Consider the following 21,890-nt stretch of genomic DNA (forward strand, 5'->3'; position numbering starts at 1 on the left):
TGGCAACAAATCTATGGTAGATCCTTCACAAAAAAACTCATTTCAGGCACTCGGAAAATGGAAAATGATTTTTTCGTGCAAAGAAAATGAAAACTCCCTTAGGCAACATTGTTTGCCATTCCAAGATGCACCCTTGTGCAAAATATGAGATCATTTGAACAAACTCCCTTGATTTGGTTCAATTTTGCAACATTGTTTTTTTTCAGAAATTTGGGTCCAAATTTTGGATATTTGAGAAGCGAGGAACCACGTCCACGCGGATCACCAAGTTGGACACGATTTGAGCCATCCATCACGCGCCCATCCAATGGTGGATCTTCTCCTGAAAGACCAAAACCCTAACCCACCCACCCTTTCCTTCTCCAGATCCAGTCGAGGCTGCCGCGTCGTCCTCTCCCTTGTCGCGTCCTAGTCTCCGCCACCGCCGCCATCCCCACCCACCACCGCCGCCCCCACCCACCACCGACCTCGTCTCCGCCATCCTCCTCCCCTCGCCTTCATCCGGCGTGCGTGCGTGCGTCCAACCGGCCCCAAAAATGAAGACACGGGGCTTGCTCCTCCTCGTCCCACCCAATCGCCGCTGCCGACCTCCTCCCTCTCCCCCAATCCCAACCCCACCGGCGGCGAGCTCGTCTCCCTGAGGCCCATCCTCTGCCCTCCACCCCACCACCGGTGCCCTTTGTCTCTCCTTCATCTCCCTATGCTCCAGACCGGGGGGGCGCGGCCATGCACCCAGATCGAGAGGGGAGGCCGTGTCGCTCCTGCCGCGGCCGGATCCAAGGCCAAGTCTGTGGGGTCATTCTCGGGCTCCTCGCAGGGGCCACAGCGGCGGGAGCCACAACCACGGCGGGTCCGAACCCTAGCCGCCGTAGTGGGTCACTGGCACGACCCTCGCACCTCTGACGGGCAACGGCACCAAGGATCGCTCTACGCGGGCCTTCATCAGCGCCAGCTTCACCACCGGGACCTGCAACCTCCTCCTCCGGCGTTCATCTGCATCAGGGCAGGTAACCCCGCCAATCCCCTTTCCTTGTGCTCTCTTGGTGATGCAAAATCCGATTCTTCTTGGCCACTAAAACTCGAGCAGTTCTTCAGTTAGTCAGTATGCACGCATTAGAAACAACCTGATTTTTTTCTTGTCCCCTGTATTCGGCGGCGTCGGTTAAGAGACAACGGGTTAATCACGCCAGGCAGGACACTTGCATCCATCCAACCGTGAGGGCTAGCTTGATACAAGTGCATCCATAATATAAGAGGATGTTTATGATTCGTGTATGGAGGCACTCTGAACATTTTTTTGTTTGCACAATAATAATACTGAATTTGTGTGATCTATCTGATTGCTTATGCTTCTGGCAGATGAGCGATTTTATTTGACAGATGGATTGTAACTTGCCTAGTGAACTGTAAACTAATTTTTGAAAAATCTCCACAATCAATTGATTTCTGGTTGCTGCAAAATGGAAGCATGGTAGAATGTGTTATTGCACCTGATAGCAAAGCAGTACTACTTGCAGGCGTTACGTTTTTTGATCCCCCTTGTTTCCTGTTGTGTGTACTGAGAAAGTTTGTTTTTTGCAGCTAAGAGGGCATGGGCCTCGACCTCCACGGACGGTGTCCAGATCGAGCGGAGCTTCCCTTCCTCTGCCTGGCGGGGCAAGGACAAGGACAAGCAGCAACATCATCGCATCATCAAGGCTCGATCCCCCTTGTTGCAATCCCTCCTTCCCTCATGTTGAATTGATGTTGAATTCAAGCCAAGGTACCCATGATTAACCTCTGGGTAATGATGCTCTGAATACTGTTTGCTACTGTTACACTGTCTTGTTGATTTCATTTAACAATCATACCTAGCTAAAATCTTCTTGTCCACAGCAGAGCAGCCTCATCCTCTTCATGCTGGCTCGACTGCCTCTGATTCTTCCTGTTTGCTGCCTTGCCTTGCAGATGCGGCAGCTCAAGGGCGAGGTCGACATTTTCTCCAGGGCCGACGGGTCGGTGCTGTTCGAGATGGGCAACACCAGGGTCATCACCGCCGTCTACGGCCCCTAAGAGGTAGTCGTTTTTTCTTTGCACACCAACTCTTCTATTCGATGCCATGGCTGTTAGGGCTTTGGCTCCCGGGAGGTCTCTAGTTAATGATCGGTATTGAGAGATTTTGGTGGTTACTTATGCTTATTGTGTATCACATTGAAAAAGAAAATGCACAATGAGCTTACCTTTGTATATTAGGATTTTTTCTTCATCGATTACTGGTATTTGGCTTCTATGTGCTAATTAAACTTGATCAGTATGTATACTTCTTTGATGTTGTATAATATTGGTGTCAAAGGAGTTAATTTAAACCGGATATGATCTACTAGAACAATTTTTTTGTTGTTCAAACGGTTAAATTCTGGTTCTTTGTTTCAAACATCTAAATGATGTTTAATATGTCCTTCTATGCTTACATGATAAAAATGTCGCATTTATAGGATTGTAAACCTGATGTGATTGGAGTAGTATTTACTTGCTGCTGATAGTAACTACTTGTATCCACTGATTTCTATGCCTCATTTTGCTTGTTTTACTTTATTTATGCACACATACTGCCTACAAGTTAATGTGCTTTTGGATTTGCCTTTATTTTGCTCCTTACCATATTGTTTGATAACTTGCAGATGCTGTACTTCATTCGTGTTTCGTCGTGGGCTCCAAGAAGTGAAGAAGCATTGAGTTCTAGCTCATTGGAGCTAGTTATACTCTAATAGATAGTTATATTTTGATATTTAGTTGTGTTCTTGGTGGCTGTAAACCTGATGTGAAGTATGTTCGATTATAAACGTGGTGTATGTTTGATTGTAAGGTGCCAAATTTGGTTGTTGAAGTATTACTTCTGTTTTCAGTCAGTTCTGATTTAAATATTTGTTTTTATTTACTGGAAAATCAAAATTTGAAGAACATGACTCTGACCATTGGGACCCACTCAAACCCATCTGACTATTGGATCTGTTTTAAAAAAAGAAATGTAACTAAAAAAAGAAATGTAACTGTTGAGTCAAAAAGGCCATGGCCCAAAAACGAAAGGCCCAATTGTTGGGTCAGGCCAATGTAGAAATCAAAACTATTAGAAAAAATAACCCATGTAGCTAGAGAAAATATACAGTAAAAAGGCCGAATTGTAGGGCTAGGCCCATGTAGAAAATCGAATTGGACCGGGCTGAATCTTGTGCCACATCAGATTGCCACGCTGGATGCCTATGTGGCCTGGGGAGGTTGCTAGTGACCAAAACGCCACAGTAGACGTATTTTGGTCATAAATGTCTTCGACCATTCTAGAAGAAAGGTCGCTATAGTCAGTTTATGACGGCCAACTTTTGACCTTATGTTTTTGGTCACAAAAAAGGTCACAAATGGAAATTTGTGACCATTCAGTGACCAATAGTGGTGGTCACAAGTTGACATATTTCTTGTAGTGTCAGCTGGCGCAGCGGTCTGCTCGTACGCCTCCCGTCGACTCACATGCTTGCTCGGATGGCACCTGCCGATGAGAAGCGGGACTCGTGGTGGCACATAAACCCCCACGGTTTCAATAGTGAAAGCGTTCACCTTAACGTGATAGGTCTTTGTTCCAAAATACCTTGGCTCTTCATTTGTGCAACTTGTCATAAGCAGCTTGTCTCAAATTGAAGAAAAAATTATGAAGTAATATTTGTGCCATATCACGTGACCATGCTCAGTTTCAAGAATTTATGGTCACTTTTGGATTTTCTGAAATTTAAGATCCGGGATTCGAAACAATATCATGACCTGCATCATGCAATAAATTTTCAAGCCATACATCTGTCCTGTTGTATTTCTTAAGAAAGGATTTGGTCAAACATTTTGCTTAGTTAGACTTCAGACAAGTTATATATGCAAAGTAAAAGGATAATCCCTCCGTACCAGTGCATTGCCTGATATATTAACTCAAGTACTAGGCATGAACAAACGGGCTCAATTCTGTGCTCATCCTGGTGTAGTAGTAGTGGTACTAGGCAATGCAGTTGACGGGTGACCTTGGCGAGTGGCGACTGAGGGAATTGAACTGTGCTCGGCACGGTAGGTAACATTGTCTAGTTACTAAAGCATCCATCCGTTGTTCATCGGTAGTCATTATGGACCAGGGACATGAGGAGAATTTCCTAGGGCTGGAATTCTAGCCGCCAGATATTTTGACTCGAAACGCAGAGGCTCGACTGGTTGGGGTTGCCTAATGTGTGTACCACGCACGCCACCAGAAGGACATGAGCCCGGTTTTTTATTTTTTTTATTTTTTAGGATCAACACGAGCCAAGGTCTGGCTGGTATGCTGTTGGGTCCTACCATTCGAGAATACGAAAGGAACCTTTTAAATTGCCGAACGAATCTATGTGTATTACAATGCTCGTATTTTCCTTGCAAATACTAATCTCAACGTGGTAATTGATTTATGACGAGTTGTTGAATTAGAGTGAGTTTGTGATATAGTGATCTCAACGTGGATTTCACATTTCATGGTATCCCTAGTAAGTTTTTCAATTGAAATTCAAATTTAAAAGATGAACAATATGGAGGTGAGAAAACTTTGTATGTATCAAGCATATGACCACACACACACACACACACACGAACACAACAACAATCCAATAAGTATAGTGCATCTATATTTCCAAACCATGCATGTATAACACGAATTCAAAAATACTCCTTCTTTTCCTAAATATTAGTCTTTTAGAGATTTCAACAAGTGACTACATACGGAGCAAAATGAGTGAATCTACACTCTAAAATATGTCTATATACATCCATATGCGTCAGTCCATTTGAAATCTCTAAAAAGGCTAGGAATGAAGGGAGTAAAATATAAGACATGCATGGTCCTCAATTTAATATTTAAAATGAACATGAAACTGAAACATGAATATTAAGTCTAATACTACAGTACAGAACATGCGGAGCTATGATTGCCGGGGGTCAACCCCTCGACCTTAGATGAAATTTTGAAGCTTTGTTTAGGGTTGTTTAGATTATATTTGTCCCCACCCTCCCAACCACCGATTGGTTGTGCACCCCCACCCCTCCTCCCCGGGAGAATATCATGTGCCCCCATACCTTAGATGCTATATGCCGATTCGAGTTGCTTGGAGCTTGTAGATCTGAGATATAGCAGCTCACATGATGTCTTAATATTTTTACAGGAAACCTTGATGAGTTTGAGAATTGCACACAATTTGTACAAAAACTAGTCAGATGCCCTTGGATCCCATAACCAACAACCTCGAAGCTCATATCACCGTAGCATCTAAGATGAAGGAGGACATCATATTCTCCTGTATGTAAGAATATCATGTGCTACCACACCTTAGATGCTTTGGTGATACAAGCTCTTCGAAGCCGTTGGACTTGTGACCCAACACCTCCTCGGTGGTTCGAATGGTTTTTTGCAGAAAAGCCCCCAAAGAGTTCGGCCACTTCTTACATGCACAAAGACTGCTCAGATGCCATTGGATCTCAGATCAAATGACCTCGAAGCTCGTATCGCCGTAGCATCCAAGCTGCGAAAGCACCTTATGATTTTTCGCATGGGAGAATATGAGGTGCTCCCGCACCGTAGATTCTATGGTGATACGAGTTCATGGAGATCTAACAGCCCATAGTAGGAGGTTTGAATGTTTTTGCAATATACGGCTGAGAGAGTTTGGGAATTGCGCAGAAAGTACAAGTACTACGCATGTGCCACGTGATCACTAATCATACGACCTAGATGCTCATATCACCGTAGCGGGTAATTAAGCTACGGGGAGGACCTAATATGAGCAACGGGGAGCCGTTGGATCCAAGATGCAGCAGCACACACGAGGCCTGAATGTTTTATTTGCAAAAAAAACCTTTGGAGAGTTTGGAAATTGCGCATAATTACAAAGACTACTCCCAGGCCATTGGATCTCACTTCCAACGGTGTAAAAACTTGTATCACCATAGCATCTAAGCTATGGGGTGGATGTGATATTCTATGTCGCTGTCATTTTTGTTCGTAAACTTGCAAAATACGTGTAACTCGTGTCGTTACTTGTCTAACCGTGCAAAGTGTTTGTTCAAAAAGACCATCCTATACTGAAATATTGGAACAACACACATGGGTCCCACTTGTCATTAATCAAATTTGGACCTAAAACTAACAAATCTGAAGGATGAGGTTCAAACTGGCAACCTGGACTACAAAGCGTAAGTCGATAGCCTGAAACTACAACGGTTGTTGGCTTTGTCCCATAACTTGATTTTATACAGTATTACATTGAGTACAGTAGTGGGAGTGCCTCGTCAACATGTGCATGACCATTGACTCACTTACTGGTGGGTCCTAGGTCTGTGATCTCTCTCTTCTCTCCACCGTCTAACCTTTGCACGGGCACACGTGAAGAACGGCGCTAGCTTTCCGTGGTGTTATTACAACTAAAAAAAGCTTGGAAAATAGAAGAATCGCCTAGAACAAGAGACGTTGTGGCTGGTCGAGACGGAGCTAACCACACCTATCCTCTGTGCCACGTTAGCATGATGAAGCTGTGTGGGTAGTGGGGTGTTTTCGACTGACTGGATGGGTCCCGAGGTCGAACCATAGGTACTACGTCTGATACAATATATTTTTACACGCACATTTTTCCTCCGTGCTGAGACATGGCACACCCTACCATGTGGTTTCGGGGTCCTCCCGGGTGGTGCACGCATATATTCTTCCTGATGTGGGACGCCCAACCACACGTCTTCGCCGAAGCAAGTAAATGAGTCATAAAATCACGAAAGACCACCTTTCACGCCGAGTACATCAGTGAAGCACGGTGGCTAGCTAGTTGGGCTAGTTCGACCGATTAGCTAGGCCGCCGCCACATTTGGTTTTTCACCCTTGTTTTATCTACTTGCCGGTAGGTAAATTTAAATATCCACCGCGGCATTGCTCTGGTGTTTGGGTGCGGCAGGATTTTAATTTTTTATTGGCGGGAGTAGGTATGACAGGATTTTTAATGTTTTGATTGACGGGAGCAGGCGCGGCAGCAATTAGTCACGATGACTCTGCCTGTAAAACACACTGCTCCCTAAACACGTATCATCGTCGACTGGTGTTTTACCATGGTGAAAACCAAAAGATTCCCCTCTCCTCGGCTGGCTCCCTCCGCCTTCCCGTAGATTGCATTGCCTTTCAGTCGTTTCGCCCCCTACATCACCAATGGCATGCGCCTCGAGAAGGAGAGGGACTTCGGTGGTGTTTAGGCGCCCTCTGCATGGGCATGTCAATGTATCGGCGTAACATGACCGTTGGATCAAACTTAGACGGTGCAGATCAGTCACTGTAGCACAAAGCGTGTGGGTGTGTTTGGTTGCATTCTCATCTCAATATAGTTGTTTCCTCTTCGTGTATTTGCGTTAACCTACTAGTGTGGACTCATGCACCCTTCATGCACTCTGCCAAACACCAAACAGTGGGTCAAGAAGGGAACTTTTGCTCCCATCCCGTGCACCCTTCATACACCCTGCCTAACACTATTCGTGCTTCATATGGTTCATGTTTCTTGGAGTATTATAGCACCGTACTCTCCATGCGTTGTAGACCTAGTTCTGTTAACATTGATCTCACCTTTCATTCTCGACCGGAAAGTCGAAAAAGTGGTACTATGTTACTACATTACTGTTCATATAGTTGACATACACACAACATCATTTGTTGTCGTCATATCTTACTACACTAGCAACAAGATTATGTAGTACTGACGTATAAACCACTGCACATGCCTAGTAGTAGGAGCGATGTGTATGTTCAAGTGGTTATCGTGTTTCGCACTCCTCCGTCGTAAGAGTGGAAACGCTTGCTGTAATCATTTTTTTCTTTAAAAAACAGAGGACACGCTCTACCGTGCGGATCCTCCTCCAGCCATGCATTAAATTACTCACTTTCGCCGACGTGTGGGACAGCCAGCATCGGGGTCCACAAGCCATGCACTAAATTACTCCGTAGTAGAGTGATGGTAGACTACCCCGATCGAAGTGCCGCGGTGAGGCCCAATGAGCCGTCAAATCATAAAACCCCCTCCTTTCCAGCAGTAAGTTGGACGGACGAAGCAACCATCATTTCACTCTTCTCTCTCAGCTTACTCTCTACCCAACTCGCTTCTCCCTCATCTTGTTCCTCATTTGTTCAAGAAAACCCCGACCTGCTTCTGCCATTGTTCTTCTCTCCCAAAGAAGGAAAGGTGAGCGCATCAATGGTGTTGATTCTGGCCAAGGCCCAGTCTTGCAACCCCGAGACTGATCCTATAACTCCCTCTCTACTCTTCTTTTGCGTTTGTGATTATGGTTTCTTTTCTTTTATTTCTATTTGACAGTTTCTTGATGGACGCTGGAGCACTGGCCGAAGTGATGTCTATGGCTCTAGCCAAAACCGTCGAGGCTCATGCTACGAAGAAGCGCAAGCACCTCACCAAGACTACCGCAGACAAGCTCAAAGTCATCGCCCTGTCCAAGCCCCCCTCTCCGGGATCCCTCATTAAGCAAGTCCAGGTAATATCTCTTCTTGACGATCTTTTTCTCGATCTTCATCGTGTTTTTTCATCTAACACGCAATACTAGTACTAGTAGTACAACTTTCTGGGTGATCTTGCATGTGATTTTTGTGTGCCAAATGACGGTTCTAAATTACTCTTTTGACCAGAACATGCGAGAGGTTGACACTGATTTCTTATAGATTACTTTCAACTACTCCCTCTGTCCTAAATTTCTTGTCTTAGATTTGTCTAGATACGGATGTATCTAATACTAAAATGTGACCTGATACATCCGTATCTAGACAAATCTAAGACAAGAATGTTGGGACGGAGGGAGTAATTTATGAACATCAATGCTACCTTTGAAGAGGGTATATTTGCCTCAGTAACTTGTCTTATGGATATTGCAAGTAATCCCTCTGCTCTCATGCCTTTGAAGACATGTTCTAGTGTCTTTGTTCACTCATTTTTGTGCGTATATGTAGTCATATATGGAGTATAATATCGAAAATCATCTTATATTTCTAAACGGAGGTAGTAATAAAATATGGTTTCTGTTTGAATGTGACAGCCAGGTTTTTGCCCTCTTCTATTTGCCTGATTTTCAGTTGGTTTCATTTTGAAATTTGGAGTTTTCAATCTTTTCATATGGACTTAAACACTTGGGTACCCCTTGACTTTCACCCAAGTGTCTCATTTCCCTCTCTAACTATCATTCCCTCTTTGGTTCACCTCAAAATAATATTTTGAATATTTTTCTTAAATGAAAAATATTCATTTCCCTCTCTTAAACCCTAGCTAGCTCAATGTGCTCCAAAGCAACCTCAATTTTTCTTGCCCACAAAAATCTGAGAAAATTCACAAATATTCTTTGAACCCTAGGGCACCTTCCTGAGCAAAAATATTTCATCACCTTTTGGAATATTTTTGCTACAGAAAATATTTTCTGTTCTGGACAGAAATGGTAGTTTCTACAGCAACTACCATTTTACTTGCTCCATTGTGGCTGATTTTTCTTATGCATCATCACCTTAGTAGATGATTGCTAACCTCCAAAGCCCAGCTCGCAACTCCCAGTAGTTTGACCTCAGTAAGCTCTCAAAGTTACTGATCAGAAACTTACCAGGCAGTTGAAATCTATTCTACTGTGCCTGAGAACAAACCCAAGTGTGGTAACCTCTAAAACTACTACGAACAACATGCCAGACATGAAGTTTGGACTTAGGTCGACCTGAGGGCAGAGTTCACGCGGTGACCACGCGTGTGCACGATGCCAACCTGCATGTCGACGCGCTCTGCGTCGCGCCCGAGCTTCTGTTGATCGCGTGCTCGCTTCCCCGTTTGCCTAGCCTTGCCAAAACGTGCCACAATCATCGTCCCGAACCTCTTAACTCCCTCCTGGCGCTTGCCGACGCCGGAGCTCGCCGCAGCGAGCACGGGCGCCGTCCGGCCGACGCAATAGTGCACAGCGCACTATGCTCGTCGCCTTCCCCTCATCCCTGTGCTCGTCCCCGCTCGCCCATAGTTCTTGTGTGAGCTACGTCGCCTTCTCCCCCTCTCACTGCCGCCGTTCGTCGCCGGGCGCCGTGTGCAGGTGTCCACCGACGGAGCCCGATCCCCCCTCAACGCTCGGCTATAAATAGAGCCCTCCCCAGCCTCCTCGAGCATCACCCACTCCTCCCACACACTCCATGATCTTGTAGAAGCCGTAGCCCGGTCGGGCAGGCCATGGGCCGCCGTCCCCGAGCTTGAGCTCGACGGTGATCCCCTTGGGTCGTCTCCGTAGCTCCAGCCCCTCCCAGGGCTGGGCAACCCTTCCAGGGCCTCCACCGCTCTTTGGTGGTGCTGTTCCACCTGGTTGGAGCCCCTGGAGTCGCCTCTGTTCGTCGTCGTCTTCGTCTCCGGCGACCTCCGCTCTCTGCCTCCGCTAGAGAGGCTGATTCTTACACCGTCTGACCACCCTTAGCTACTCTACGGGTACGCGCAGGTGCGCCTCTGTCTCCTCTCTTGATCCCTCCCTCTCGTTTTGGCCAAGAAGCCCTCGTCGCCGGCGTGTGCTCCGGTGAAGCTGCGCCGTCCTCTGTTTCCTTCTCCTCCTCCCCCTCACCTGACTAGCGGGGCTTGCTAGTCAGCCACTCAGTACGCACATGAAGCGGTACGAGTGGTGGCGCCCGTGAGGCTTTACGCCTTTGACGTCACCCCCAGTCTGTTTTTATTTAAATTCAAATTTCATTTTTCCACAGAGCTTCAAACAGCCAAAACTCTTTAACCATATGTCCAAATGAATTGATTCTTTTTGCATTGTGTTCTTTGTAAAGAAATCTAGCAGCTCCACAGAAATGGGATTTTTTCCCTGCTGTCTAGATTTTCTGGTGAATTTCAGAAGGGTTCTTGATGTTTTCTTTTTGTGTTTATAAATATTTTCAGAGAGTGAAGCTAGTCTTGAGGATCACCAGGAGGCTTGTGAACCTCATCTGCACTAAGGCAAGCCACAGCAACATTTTCATGGTGCCATTACGATATTTTTGATTTTACAACTTGAATGAATGATTTAATCCATGCATTTAAATCACTATTATATTATTTATATTCTGTTGGTTGCTTGTTTAAGTTGTCATGCTTAGTTTACAGAAAGGTTGAAGCTAACTAAGTTGGTAAAGTAACAAGAAGGAAATTTTGTTATGAAGAAGTAATATAGTTATGAATATAAGTAATTATTTGGAGTTATTCTACTTGCATGAGAAAAATGATAAAATTTGCTAGAAAAGAATTCTGTTTAAAGTGAGGTTAATGCTAACCAGCTAAGTGCCATGAGTTGTTGATGTTTATGCTTAGTGTATAGTTGACCCAGTATTTCCAATGGTATGTAATGCATATGCTTGTGTTGCACTTGCATGGCATGTTATGACACTGGTTACTTTCACGTTAAGTTGAACCTGTTAATAACCCAACTTGAATATATCGTTGACCGGGTCATGGTGCCACTGAATCGAGTTTTTTCCAAGTGCAACCACATTTGCCTTTATGGGAAGGCCTATATTCGGTCCGTTGTCATGCCTCTGGTCGGTGCCTCCAACAAGGGAAGGTTATGGGCATGTGATACCCTGGCGGTAAGCAGACATAACCTTGTGTGCCCATTGTTGAGATTTTGGTAACGTGTCCCCGTGTGGGACGTTTGTGTTTTGGCCACGACGGTGGACATTGGTGCCTTTGGTAGACACGGGGCCACCCACCCACAGGAATGAGTCGGAGTGGCCGGGAGAGTGTCATGGCAATGGAGGGGTTTCGTCGGAATGCCGTTGGTCCACCCGAATGGGAGTGAGAGGCCATGGGTTCCGTGGTGTGGGTACAGTGCGCTCTCTCTGCAGAGTGTATTAATCTATCGATAGCCGAGTCCACGGTTATGGACACGCTCGAAAGTAGGTCACACCATGGGTCAACATTTAATAAATCTTGCACACTAAGTTATGAACTTTGCACTGATGATGATGGCGGGAAGGTCATCTTGCTGTTTGAGACCAAGTGTTGGTCGTGGTTGTGATCGCCGGAAGGATCACCGTTTGAGACCAAATGTTGGTCGTGGTTGTGGTCACCGGAAAGATCACGAGATATCCCTAGTTAAGACCATGAGGTTGGTACATTTGTGATCCAAGAGCGATCACCGTTGGTAAGCCAGTCTGAGGGACTTTTCTCACAAAAGCATGATCACATATGTTGGATATATTGTTGCGTTATTAATAATTGGTTAATTATCATGATATTGTTTGTCATTATGTTTATGCTTGTTGTGAGCTTGCAAGTACATTCAATGTACTGACCTAGCGTGTCATGCCAGATTTCAGGAAAGTCTCGTTGGAAAGGAGTGTTATCTGAGTCTAGATCATGTCCACATTGGTGTCCCTGTGCTATGGAGTTCCGCTATGATGTTGTTCCGCTGCCGCGTAGTTGTTATGATCGAGGCCCCTTTATGTTCACTAAATAATGTACATATTGTTCAGCTGCAGCGTGTGTGCCGCTTGGCCTCGCCACCTGTTGTAATATAATTTGATCCGCTAGCATCAATAAAGCGGTTGTTTTCTGTACCAAGATGTTGTGTGTTGCCAGAAGACATGGTATCTGGGCTGGCAATGCATGGTGAACTGGTTGCTCTGAGCCGGGGTGCCACAACGCTTGGTATCAGAGCCACGCTGACTGTAGGTCATGCTAGACTATGACGTGTTAACTGGACGTTAGATACGAGTTTAAGTTGAGTGCCTGTAGCATTTGTAGCTGGTTGTTGCATTGCATGCACTTGTTTTATTTTTATGCTAAACTGCTAATGGTTGTGAATGTAGATGGCTCCGGTGCCGTATCCGTGCCAGTTGCAGCTGATGTCGTACAGGTCGCCGCATCTTCTTCATTACGTGTGGCGTCGGCTGTACCCCCTCGGTGACGACCCATCTATCGTGTGTACCAGGAGTGTCTAGCTGACTCAGTGTATGAGTATCACGCAATGGTTACTCTGCGCACCAGTTCCGATTCTAGCACCTACACTCATACCTCTCGGAGTGGTTATGCTTCCACCGCTTCTCAGGCTGTCCTATTTGCTACATTCAAGGTCCTTGTCGAGCTTCGTTGCAACGAGGTCCGGATGTAGAACCACCCAGGTTTCTACTACTATCCTTCTCTGCACGACAATGGTTGTGTCCGTTTCACTATCATTGATCCGGAGTCTGATAGTGTTGCTAGCCACCTTGCTCGGTATATCACTGCTAGCTATCTTATGATCCACGAGCTGGCTCGAGAGCTGACTCGTGCTCGTACTCTTTAACCTCTACTAGGTCTGTCATTGCTCCATCCTCCCTGGGATTTACTCCTTATATTCCAGCCAGTTCTAGTTCCCCTATTTCGCCGGTTACTCCTCCGAGTAGCTCGGGCACCTCGACTGTGAATCCTCTCAGTGCTCCTACTGAGTGGGTTTCACTTCTCACTACTCCTGTAGCCCCGATGCTTCACCCTACACCTACTCCCGAGGGAGAGCCCTCGAGGCAGCGTCATCATGTTACCTTTAACCCGGAGGTCTCACTTAACCTCGTCAGTTCAGGATCCGAGTTCGCTTTAGTAGAGGACCCTGCAGCACCAGCAGAGCAGTAGAGCTTCTGAGTACTCACAGTTGTCAGGATGGTGTACGGATGTAGTCGTACGAGTCATGATGTTTTGTTTCCTGTATGAGAGTAGTTGAACCTCGCATGTTGATTATCTTTCATGTATGAGTCTATATATAATTATGTTGGAACTCTATTTTATTCGCCATATTTTCTTCGTTATTTCGGTTTCTCTCAGGATTTGTTGCTGGCTTTTCCCCAATTTAATTTTGGATGTTTCTCATCTTGGTTGCGTTGTATTGGGAAAATCCACAATAGGATGTCGCGGGGAGGCAAAAGTAGCAACGTTTGCGAGGGTACTCCTGTTCGTCGTTCCGCACGACAGGCAGGACACTCCCCCGAGCCGTACATTCCACCATTGCCTCCACCGCCAAATCTGCCCTCCACCGAGAAAATTTTGCGTATGTTTGAGGAAAGGAGGAATAATGATCTGATTGAAATATTAAGAAGTGTGCAAGTTGTGGTTGGACAGAATGGGAAAATACAAAAGCCATGTGGCCTGCTGATGAAGAAATCACCTGGTCAAAATTCAAGGATCAGTTCCAGAAATATCATATCCCTACCGGAATTACGAAGACTAAGAAGCGTGAATTTCTCGCACTCCTCCAAGGAAATCAGTCTGTGGGTGAATATTTGCAAAAGTTAAATCATCTGGCCTGTTACGCCCTTCATGACGTGGGCACCGTAGAAAGAAAGATTGATAGATTTCTTGGTGGATTAAACCCGCAACTCCGGTGTACCCTCAGTATGTTTGATTTCCCAGATTTCCAAACTCTAGTAAACAAAGCTTTCATTGCCAAAAGGGAGCACAAACTCGTGTCAGACAACAGGCCTGCTAACAACGACCACAAGTGCAAGTTTGAGCCAAGGAAGGAAGGGCAACCCGTGCAAAAGGCACGTACCTGGCAGTAGTCTCAGGTGGAATACAAGCCCAATTGGCAACAGAATGTTAACAAGACCACCACCCAAGTCAAGAATGTCGTGACCAACCCAGTGCACGAGGAGCGCCAGCGCAACAATTCTTGCTTCAGTTGTGGGCAAACCGAACATTATGCCAGACAGTGTCCCAAGAACGGCAAGGCAAGTGCACTAATCAGGCCACAAGTCAACTTTATGGAGTCATGCCCGAACCAACAAAACATTACTGGGCACGTACATCACCTCTCCGCAGATGAAGCCCAAGAGAACCCCGAAGTCGTCATTGGTATGTTTTCTGCTAATAACATACCTGCAATAATTTTATTTGACTCTGGGGCTTCCCACTCTTTATTTCTCGGAGTTTTGTTGCCCAAAACAACTTTCCTTGTTCGATTTTGGGCAAGAATATGCTGGTACAAACCCTGGGATCCTTAATTAAGAGCAATCTGGTCTGCTATAATCTAGAAATCAATATCAACGAAGTCTGTTTTCCAACTTCATTGATAATCATTAACTCTGTTAAGTTGGATGTTATCTTGGGTATGAATTGGTTGTCCCAATATCAAGTATGCATAAATTACGTGACCCGAGAAGTCACTTTGACCAGTCAGAAGGGGCAGACTACCAAATTCTATGCTCACAGAAGCATGCCCAAGAAAGAAATGGTCTTCACCGCTGGCTGAATTGGAATTAATTCCTGTGGTCAGTGAGTTTCCTGATGTATTTCCAAAAGAACTGCTAGACATGCCACCAGATCGAGAGCTTGTGTTTACAATAGATCTTGTGCCCGGAACCGCATCGTTATACAAGAAGTATTACCGGATGCCCTCCTCAGAATTAGGGGAGCTAAAGAAACAGCTTGATGAAATGCTCCAGAAAGGATACATCCGTCCTAGCTCTTCACCATGGGGATCACCTGCTATCTTCGTGGACAAGAAGGATGGCAGCCTCCGCATGTGTGTGGATTACCGTCAGCTGAATGAGGTCACCATCAAAAATAAATATCTGCTGCCAAGGATTGATGACTTGGTAGATCAGCTCAGTGGGCCCAAGGTATTCTCCAAGATTGATTTACGGACAGGATATCATCAGCTCAAGATTAAAAAGGAAGATATTCCTAAGACCGCATTCACCACTCGATACGGTCTTTATGAATATACAATTATGTCCTTTGGTCTCACGAATGCCCCTGCCTTCTTCATGCATATGTTGAACAAAGCATTCATGGACTTCCTTGATAAGTTCATGGTAGTCTTCATCGATGACATACTTATATACTCAAAAAGTGAGGAAGAACACAAAGAACACCTCCGAGCAGTGCTACAACAACTTCGCGACCATCAGCTATACACCAAATTCAGTAAATGTGAGTTTTGGCTCGAGCAGGTTGGATTTCTTGGACATGTGCTATTTGCCGAAGGTATAGCTGTGGACCCGAGCAAAGTAAAGGATGTGCTCGATTGGTTGCCGCCCACAACCGTATCACAGATCCAGAGTTTTCTTGGATTAGCCGGGTATTACCGTCGTTTCATTGAAGGGTTTTCCAAGATTGCTAAACCCATGACGGAGCTACTCAAAAATAAAAGGAGGTTTGAATGGACTGAGGACTGCGAGAAAAGTTTCAATGAGCTAAAGATACGGCTGACAACCGCACTGGTATTGACTCTTCCAGATATCTACCGCAGTTTTGATGTGTATTATGACACCTCCAGACAAGGACTTGGATGCATACTCATGCAAGATGGCAGGGTGGTAGCATACGCATCGCGAAAGCTACGACCCCACGAGGGAAATTATCCTACTCATGATCTGGAATTGGCCGCGGTGGTTCATGCTTTAAAAATTTGGAGACACTACCTCATCGGGAAGAGGTGCCAAATTTTTACCGACCACAAAAGTCTCAAGTATATATTTACTCAGCCAGATTAAAATCTCCGTCAACAAAGATGGCTTGAGTTAGTCAAGGATTATGATATTGGAATAAATTACCACCCGGGTAAGGCCAACGTGGTTGCCGATGCACTCAGCCAAAAGCCTATCAGCCTAAATATCATATTGAAATCCTTGCCTCCTGAACTGCAAGGGGAGATTTCTCAGCTCAACCTGGTCATAGTTGATGCTAGCCTTGCTAATATTTTGGAAGTTGCTCCCACACTTGAGGAAGAGATCTGAAAGGCCCAGCCAGCTGATACCGTCCTGCAGAAACACGCCAAGAATATGGTAGCAGGACAGACCTCAGATTTCTCAAAGGACCAATTTGGTACCCTCCGATTCCGTGGAAGGATTTGTGTACCCAATCAGGCGGATTTAAAGCAGAAAATCCTGTCAGAAGCACACGAATCTTCGTATTCCATTCACCCTGGAGGTACGAAAATGTATGAAGACCTTCGACAAATATTCTAGTGGGATGGAATGAAGAAAGACATTGCCTATTTTGTGGCCTATTGCGACATATGCAACAAGGTGAAGGCGGAGCATCAGAAGCCAGCCGGACTTCTCCAATCGCTGCCAGTTTCACAATGGAAATGGGATGGTGTCTGCATGGACTTCATCACAGGACTACCTAAGACTCAGTGAGGCAATGATGCGATTTGGGTCATAGTGGACACCTTAACCAAGGTAGCTCACTTTATCCCGATCATAACTACGTATCAAGCAGATCAACTTGCACAACTGTATGTATCTAGAATAGTCAGTCTGCATGGAGTACCCTGAACCATCACTTCTGACCGAGGTTCACTTTTTACCTCTGGTTTTTTGTCACGTCTCCATCAAGCCTTGGGGACAGCGCTAAAATATAGTACTGCTTATCATCCTCAAACTGATGGATAGACAGAGCGGGTAAATCAAATACTCAAAGATATGCTACGGGCATGTGCTTTGGCCCAAGGACCTAAATGGGAAGACTGCACGCCTTATGTCGAGTTCTCTTATAATAACAGCTTCCAAACCAGTTTAAAGATGTCACCGTATGAGGCTTTCTATGGCCGTAAGTGCCGCACTCCTTTAAATTGGTCTCAAACTGGAGATAGTCGTATTTTCGGAATAGATCTCATGATGGAAGCTGAGAAACAAGTTAAGGAAATCAGGGATAGATTGCAATTGGCCAAATTGAGACAAAAGAGTTATTATGATGCAAAGCACCGACATATTAGTTTTGAACCGGGAGAACACGTATACCTCCGAGTCACTCCTATGAAAGGAGTCAAGAGATTCTAGACTCATGGAAAGTTGGCACCTAGATTTATTGGTCCATTTCCAGTTATGTCCCGAGTGGGTACTGTTGCCTATCAGTCGGAACTACCCCCTAAATTGTCGGACGTGCACAACGTGTTTCATGTTTCACAATTGAGGCGATGCATATCGCCTCCTGAGAAAAAGACTGCTATGACTGAAATAGAGTTGGCAGAGGATTTAACATATGAAGAAATGCCGGTTAGAATTTTGGATCAGATGGAAAGGGTCACTCGTAGTAAAGTAAGGAAATTCTACAAAGTCCAGTGGGAGCATCACACGGAGTCAGAATCAACTTGGGAACGGGAAGAATTTCTAAAGGCACCTTATCCACACTGATTTTCCCAAGCAACCGAATCTCGAGGACGAGATTCATTCTAAGTGGGGGAGGTTTGTGACAGCCTGGTTTTTGCCCTCTTCTATTTGCCTGATTTTCAGTTGGTTTGATTTTGAAATTTGGAGTTTTGAATCTTTTCATATGGACTTAAACACTTGGGTACCCCTTGACTTTCACCCAAGTGCCTCATTTCCCTCTCTAACTATCATTCCCTCTCTGGTTCACCTCAAAATAATATTTTGAATATTTTTCTTAAATGAAAAATATTCATTTCCCTCTCTTAAAACCTAGCTAACTCAATGTGCTCCAAAGCAACCTCAATTTTTCTTGCCCACAAAAATCTGAGAAAATTCACAAATATTCTTTGAACCCTAGGGCACCTTCCTGGGCAAAAATAGTTCATCACTTTTTGGAATATTTTTGCTACAGAAAATACTTTCTGTTCTGGACAAAAATGGTAGTTTCTACAGCAACTACCATTTTACTTGCTCCATTGTGGCTGATTTTTCTTGTGCATCATCACCTTAGTAGATGATTGCTAACCTCCAAATCCCAGCTCCCAATTCCTAGTAGTTTGACCTCAGTAAGCTCTCAAAGTTACTGATCAGAAACTTACCAGGCAATTGAAATCTATTCTACTGCGCATGAGAACAAACCCAAGTGTGGTAACCTCTAAAACTACCACGAACACCATGCCAGACATGAAGTTTGGACTTAGGTCGGCCTGAGGGCAGAGTTCACGCGGTGACCACGCGTGTTCATGATGCCAACCTGCATGTCGACGTGCTCTGCATCGCGCCCGAGATTCTGTTGCTCGCGTGCTTGCTTCCCCGTTTACCTAGCCTTGCCAAAACATGCCACAATCGTCGTCCCGAACCTCTTAACTCCCTCCTGGCGCTCGCCAATGCCGGAGCTCGCCACAGCGAGCACGGGCGCGGTCCAGCCAACGCAACAACGCGCGGTGCACTATGCTCGTCGCCTTATCCTCGCCCCCATGCTCGTCCCCGCTCGCCCACAGTTCTCGCATGAGCTGCGTCGCCTTCTCCCCCTCTCACTGACCCCGTTCATCACCAGGCGCCGTGTCTAGGTGTCCACGGGCGAAGCCCAAACCACCCTCAACGCTCGGCTATAAATAGAGCCCTCCCCAGCCTCCTCGAGCATCACCCACTCCTCCCACACACTCCATGATCTTGTAGAAGCCGTAGCCCGCCGGGCAGGCCGCGGGCCGCCGTCCGCGAGATCGAGCTTGACAGCGATCCCCTCGGTTTGTCTCCATAGCTCCAACCCCTCCCAGGCCTGGGCAACCCTTCCAGGGCCTCCGCCGCTCTTCGGTGGTGTTGTTCCGCCTGGTTCGAGCCCCTGGAGTCGCATCTATTTGTCATCGTCATCGTCTTCGTCTCCGGCGACCTCCGCTCTCTGCCTCCGCTAGAGAGGCTGATTTCGACGCCGTCCGACCACCCCTAGCTACTCTACGGGTACGGGCAGGTGCGCCTCCGTCTCCTCTCTCGATCCCTCCCTTTTGTTTTGACCAAGAAGCCCTCGTCGCCAGCGTGTGCTCCGGCGAAGCCGCGCCATCCTCTGTTTCCTTCTCCTCCTCCCCCTCACCTGACTAGCGGGGCCCGCTAGTCAGCCACTCAGTTCGCGCGTGAAGCGGTATGAGTGGTGGCGCCCGCGAGGCTTTACGCCTTCGACGTCACCCCTAGTCTGTTTTTATTTAAATTCAAATTTCATTTTTCCACAGAGCTTCAAACAGCAAAACTTTTAACCATAAGTCCAAATGAATTGATTCTTTTTGCATTGTGTTCTTTGTAAAGAAATCTAGCACCTCCCCAAAAATGGGATTTCCCCTGCTATCTAGATTTTCTGGTGAATTTCAGAAGGGTTCTTGATGTTCTCTTTTTGTGTTTATAAATATTTTCAGAGAGTGAAGCTTGTCTTGACGATCACCAGGAGGCTTGTGAACCTCATCTGCACTAAGGCAAGCCACGGCAATATTTTCATGGTGCCATTACAATATTTGTGATTTTACAACTTGAATGAATGATTTAATCCATGCATTTAAACCACTATTATATTATTTATATTCTGTCGGTTGCTTGTTTAAGTTGTCATGCTTAGTTTACAGAAAGGTTGAAGCTAACTAAGTTGGTAAAGTAACAAGAAGTAAATTTTGTTATGAAGAAGTAATATAGTTATGAATATAAGTAATTATTTGGAGTTATTCTTCTTGCATGAGAAAAATGATAAAATTTGCTAGAAAAGAATTCTATTTAAAGTGAGGTTAATGCTAACCAGCTAAGTGTCATGAGTTGTTGATGTTTATGCTTAGTGTATAGTTAACCCAGTATTTCCAATGGTATATGATGCATATGCTTGTTTTGCACTTTCATGGCATGTTATGACACCGGTTACTTTCACGTTAGGTTGAACCTGTTAATAACCCAACTTGAATATATCGTTGACCTGGTCATGGTGCCACTGAATCGAGTTTTTCCCAGTGCAACCACATTTGCCTTTATGGGAAGGCCTATATTCAGTTTGTTGTCATGCCTTTGGTCGGTGCCTCCAACGAGGGAAGGTTATGGGCGTGCGGTACCCTGGCCCGGTAAGCAGACATAACCTTGTGTGCCTGTTATTGAGATTTTGGTACCGTGTCCCCATGTGGGACGTTTATGTTTTGGCCACGACGGTGGTCGTTGGTGTCTTTGGTAGACACGGGGCCACCCAGGACTAGCCCGATGGGGAATGAGTCGGATTGGCCGGGATAGTGTCATGGCAATGGAGGGGTTTCATCGGAATGCCGTTGGTCCACCCGAATGGGAGTGAGAGGCCATGGGTTCTGTGGTGTGGGTACAATGCGCTACCTCTACAGAGTGTATTAATCTATCGATAGTCGAGTCCACGGTTACAGACACGCTCGAAAGTAGGTCACACCATGGGCCAACGTTTAATAAATCTTGCACACTAAGTTATGAACTTTGCACTATTGATGATGGCGGGAAGGTCATCTTGTTGTTTGAGACCAAGTGTTGGTCGTGGTTGTGATCGCCGGAAGGATCACCGTTTGAGACCAAATGTTGGTCGTGGTTGTGGTCGCCGATAAGATCACGAGATATCCCTAGTTAAGACCATGAGGTTGGTACGTTTGTGATCCAAGAGCGATCACCGTTGGTAAGCCAGTCCGAGGGACTTTTCTCACAAAAGCATGATCACAGCATGTTGGATATATTGTTGCGTTATTAGTAATTGGTTAATTATCATGATATTGTTTGTCATTATGTTTATGCTTGTTGTGAGCTTGCAAGTACATTCAATGTACTGACCTGGCGTGTCATGCCAGATTTCAGGAAAGTCTCGTTGGAAAGGAGTGTTGTCCGAGTCTAGATCATGTCCACATTGGAGTCCCTGTGCTATGGAGTTCCGCTACGACGTTGCTCCGCTGCCGCGTAGTTGTTATGATCGAGGCCCCTTTATGTTCACTAAATACTGTACATATTGTTCAGTTGCACCGTGTGTGTCGCTTGGCCTCGTCTTGATAACACACAAGTATAGGGGATCGCAACAATTTTCAATAAGTAAGATTGTCGAACCCAACGAGGAGCTAAAGGCAGAACAAATATTCCCTCAAGTTCTATCGACCACCGATACAACTCTACGCACGCTTGATGTTCGCTTTACCTAGAACAAGTATGAAGCTAGAAGTACTTTGTAGGTGTTGTTGGA

The 21,890-nt window shown here is 45.6% G+C and overlaps 1 protein-coding gene across 1 annotated transcript; it reads left to right on the forward strand.

The window, feature by feature from the left end:
• The first annotated feature begins 700 nt into the window (after positions 1-700).
• On the forward strand, positions 701-2,052 carry LOC123153129 (uncharacterized). The gene is made up of 3 exons (XM_044572397.1): positions 701-1,007; positions 1,582-1,697; positions 1,879-2,052. The coding sequence occupies exons 1-3, from the start codon at positions 701-703 to the stop codon at positions 2,050-2,052; spliced, it is 597 nt and encodes a 198-aa protein (XP_044428332.1).
• Positions 2,053-21,890: the final 19,838 nt, after the last annotated feature.

Source organism: Triticum aestivum, chromosome 7A (genome assembly GCF_018294505.1).
Source record: "Triticum aestivum cultivar Chinese Spring chromosome 7A, IWGSC CS RefSeq v2.1, whole genome shotgun sequence".
In the NCBI taxonomy this organism is placed as follows: Eukaryota; Viridiplantae; Streptophyta; class Magnoliopsida; order Poales; family Poaceae; genus Triticum; species Triticum aestivum.